The following is a 2,500-nucleotide window of genomic DNA, read 5'->3' as shown; positions in this document are numbered from 1 at the left end:
GAGGATATGACTGATCCGGTCCTTGTGAGTAGGGCAGATCTGCTCCCGGTGGTGGAACTGCTCCCTGGTGTGGGTACGGCGGAGGTGCTCCCTGGTGTGGGTACGGCGGAGGTGCTCCCTGTTGAGGGTATGGTGGAGCTGCTCCCTGGCGTGGGTACGGCGGAGCTGATGCTTGTTGTGGGTAAGGTTGACCTGCTCCTTGTTGTGGGTAAGGCTGACCTGCTCCTTGTTGTGGGTAAGGTTGACCTGCTCCTTGTTGTGGATAAGGCTGACCTACTCCTTGTCGTGGGTAAGAAAGACCTGATCCCTGCTGTACGTAAGGCTGACCATTATATATGGTGGTCGGCAAGGGAACTGTCACTTGCGGTCCGCGGTTACGCATCTTATACAGCATCACGCATCCCGTCAACAGAGTAGGCCCTGTGTAGAAGAAACAAGCTTAATACGAGAACTCGTAAATCTAACTTAGTTGATACGTAGGAAAAACGTTTTCCAAGAATATATAAGTATATATATATTTATATATATATATGTATTTATATATATATATATGTATATGCATATATGTATATGTATATACATATATATATATATGTGTGTTTGTTTGTGTGTGTGTGTGAATTACTATATACATATATATACATATACAAATATATTGCATAAAGAAACCATATCAAATTACATATATATGTATATATATATATATATATATATATATATATATATATATATATATATATATAAGCCCTGAAAATCAAACATGGCTGTGTTTACGTATTTCTGACTAGTGACAAGCTGTGGAATGGAAACTCCCAATGAATTACCTGCATGAGCTGTTATTTTCTCTCGATAGATGGCGCAATATTCCCCATTGTTTACAGTATAATTACACAGTGCCCTCTATTGAGTTTCCCCGTCATTATCGGTCGTAGTTTCCTATCCGGAGGCCACTCATTCGCAGTAATGCGACAAGCTGTGGAATGGAAACCCCCATTGAATTACCTGCATGAGCTGTTATTTTCTCTCGATAGATGGCGCAATATTCCCCATTGTTTACAGCATAATTACACAGTGCCCTCTATTGAGTTTCCCCGTCATTATCGGTCGTAGTTTCCTATCCGGAGGCCGCTCATGCGCAGTAATGCGATTGCCGGCTTCGCATAGCATCCAAGTCTCAGTTGCGGTAATCATGGCACATTGTGAGGGGTGCTCCTGGTCATTATACGACTTTATTAGAGATGCTTGCGAAAATGATCGCTTCTCCACCCAGCTACATCAGGCAACCCCCAACACCCCTCACAAGTAAGTAACGTGCATTTACAGATATAATTATATATCATAGGTAGCACGAAGTGCCATTGGCTAGGGCAAACTTGAAAACTAGGCAAAGTTAGGTAGGTAGTTGGGTTAAGCTTTTGCATACGAAATATATACCGAAGTAGCACGAAGTGCCTTAAGAAAGGGGGGGTCCAGGGTGGGGGGGAAGTCCCCCCTTGGCTAGGGCTAACTTCAAAACTAGGCAAAGTTAGGTAGGTAATTGGGTTAAGATTTTGCAAACGAAATATGGCCGGAATTCATATTTTACCCCACAATTTCCCTGATCTACTTCATGCCCTCCCCTACTATCGGGACCCAGATTGTGGGGTCCAGAGGTGGAATCGCGCATTATTTCCACTATATATGAATAGTAGAGGTTGAGAGGAATCCATCGATACCACTTTTGTGGTATTTCGTAACGCGGCGTTATTCGGAAAATTTACCTGATATATTAAAGATACGCATATATGTACAATATATACAGAGACAAAATAAGAAAGATCTATTTATAAACACACGATCCCTCTCACCTCATTTGTTTTGATCGAGCGTAGAGTGAATTGCCAAAGGCGCGTTCGTGAAATGGTTGTCAATTCTTTAACTAGGAACAAGTACAACGACTGATTCATACCAAAATTGTACTATCTTTTGTTAGTGCTACTTATGATTGTAGTTTCTCTTATGAATTTGTCGTTTGGGCAGTGCTATTCATCTGAAACATGTTAACTTTAGAACGGTTGGTAAACTTGAAGCAGCTGACACAAACGTGCCACGCTTTTGCATACCACATTCGTGACATGAACACGACATGGACACAACATGAACATGACATGGCCACGACATGGCCACGACACGCGGAAAACGTCCAAGAATACGGCTGATAGATTGATAAACGCAGCCGATTGCCTAATTTCAGTCCTCAGAGGTGATAACAAATGATAAATATGATAATAATGACGAGGATAATGCAATGATAGAGAATAACAATATTGATAAACTTCATAGTGATATACGTGATAATAACAATGATGATAATGATGATAATAATGACCATAATGCTGATGATCAGAGCATAATCTTAAACAAAGAAAAGAGAAAAACACCAAGATAGAGTTTGAACGGAGGACGAAGAGAGAAGAAAAAAAAACAGAATTGGACCAAGAACACCATACCTGCAGCACAC

General features: G+C 41.1%; 1 protein-coding gene across 1 annotated transcript in view; it reads right to left on the bottom strand.

Moving 5' to 3' along the window:
• Positions 1 to 2,500, bottom strand: part of LOC122265053 (uncharacterized) — a 5,344-nt gene that overhangs the window by 172 nt on the left and 2,672 nt on the right. Inside the window, exons 3-4 of the mRNA XM_086539007.1 lie at positions 2,490 to 2,500; positions 1 to 420 (exon numbers count right to left, since the gene is read on the bottom strand). The exon at positions 1 to 420 is cut by the window's left edge and continues 172 nt beyond it; the exon at positions 2,490 to 2,500 is cut by the window's right edge and continues 191 nt beyond it. Coding sequence (XP_086395133.1) covers positions 1 to 420; positions 2,490 to 2,500 — 431 coding nt within the window. The remainder of the gene's footprint in view (positions 421 to 2,489) is intronic.

The sequence above is a fragment of the Penaeus japonicus genome, unplaced genomic scaffold (genome assembly GCF_977035675.1).
Source record: "Penaeus japonicus unplaced genomic scaffold, GWHDUDI00000001_assembly GWHDUDI00000008, whole genome shotgun sequence".
In the NCBI taxonomy this organism is placed as follows: Eukaryota; Metazoa; Arthropoda; class Malacostraca; order Decapoda; family Penaeidae; genus Penaeus; species Penaeus japonicus.
The sequence above is the reverse complement of the archived record's forward strand: the minus strand, read 5'-3'. Positions and strand labels throughout refer to the sequence as shown.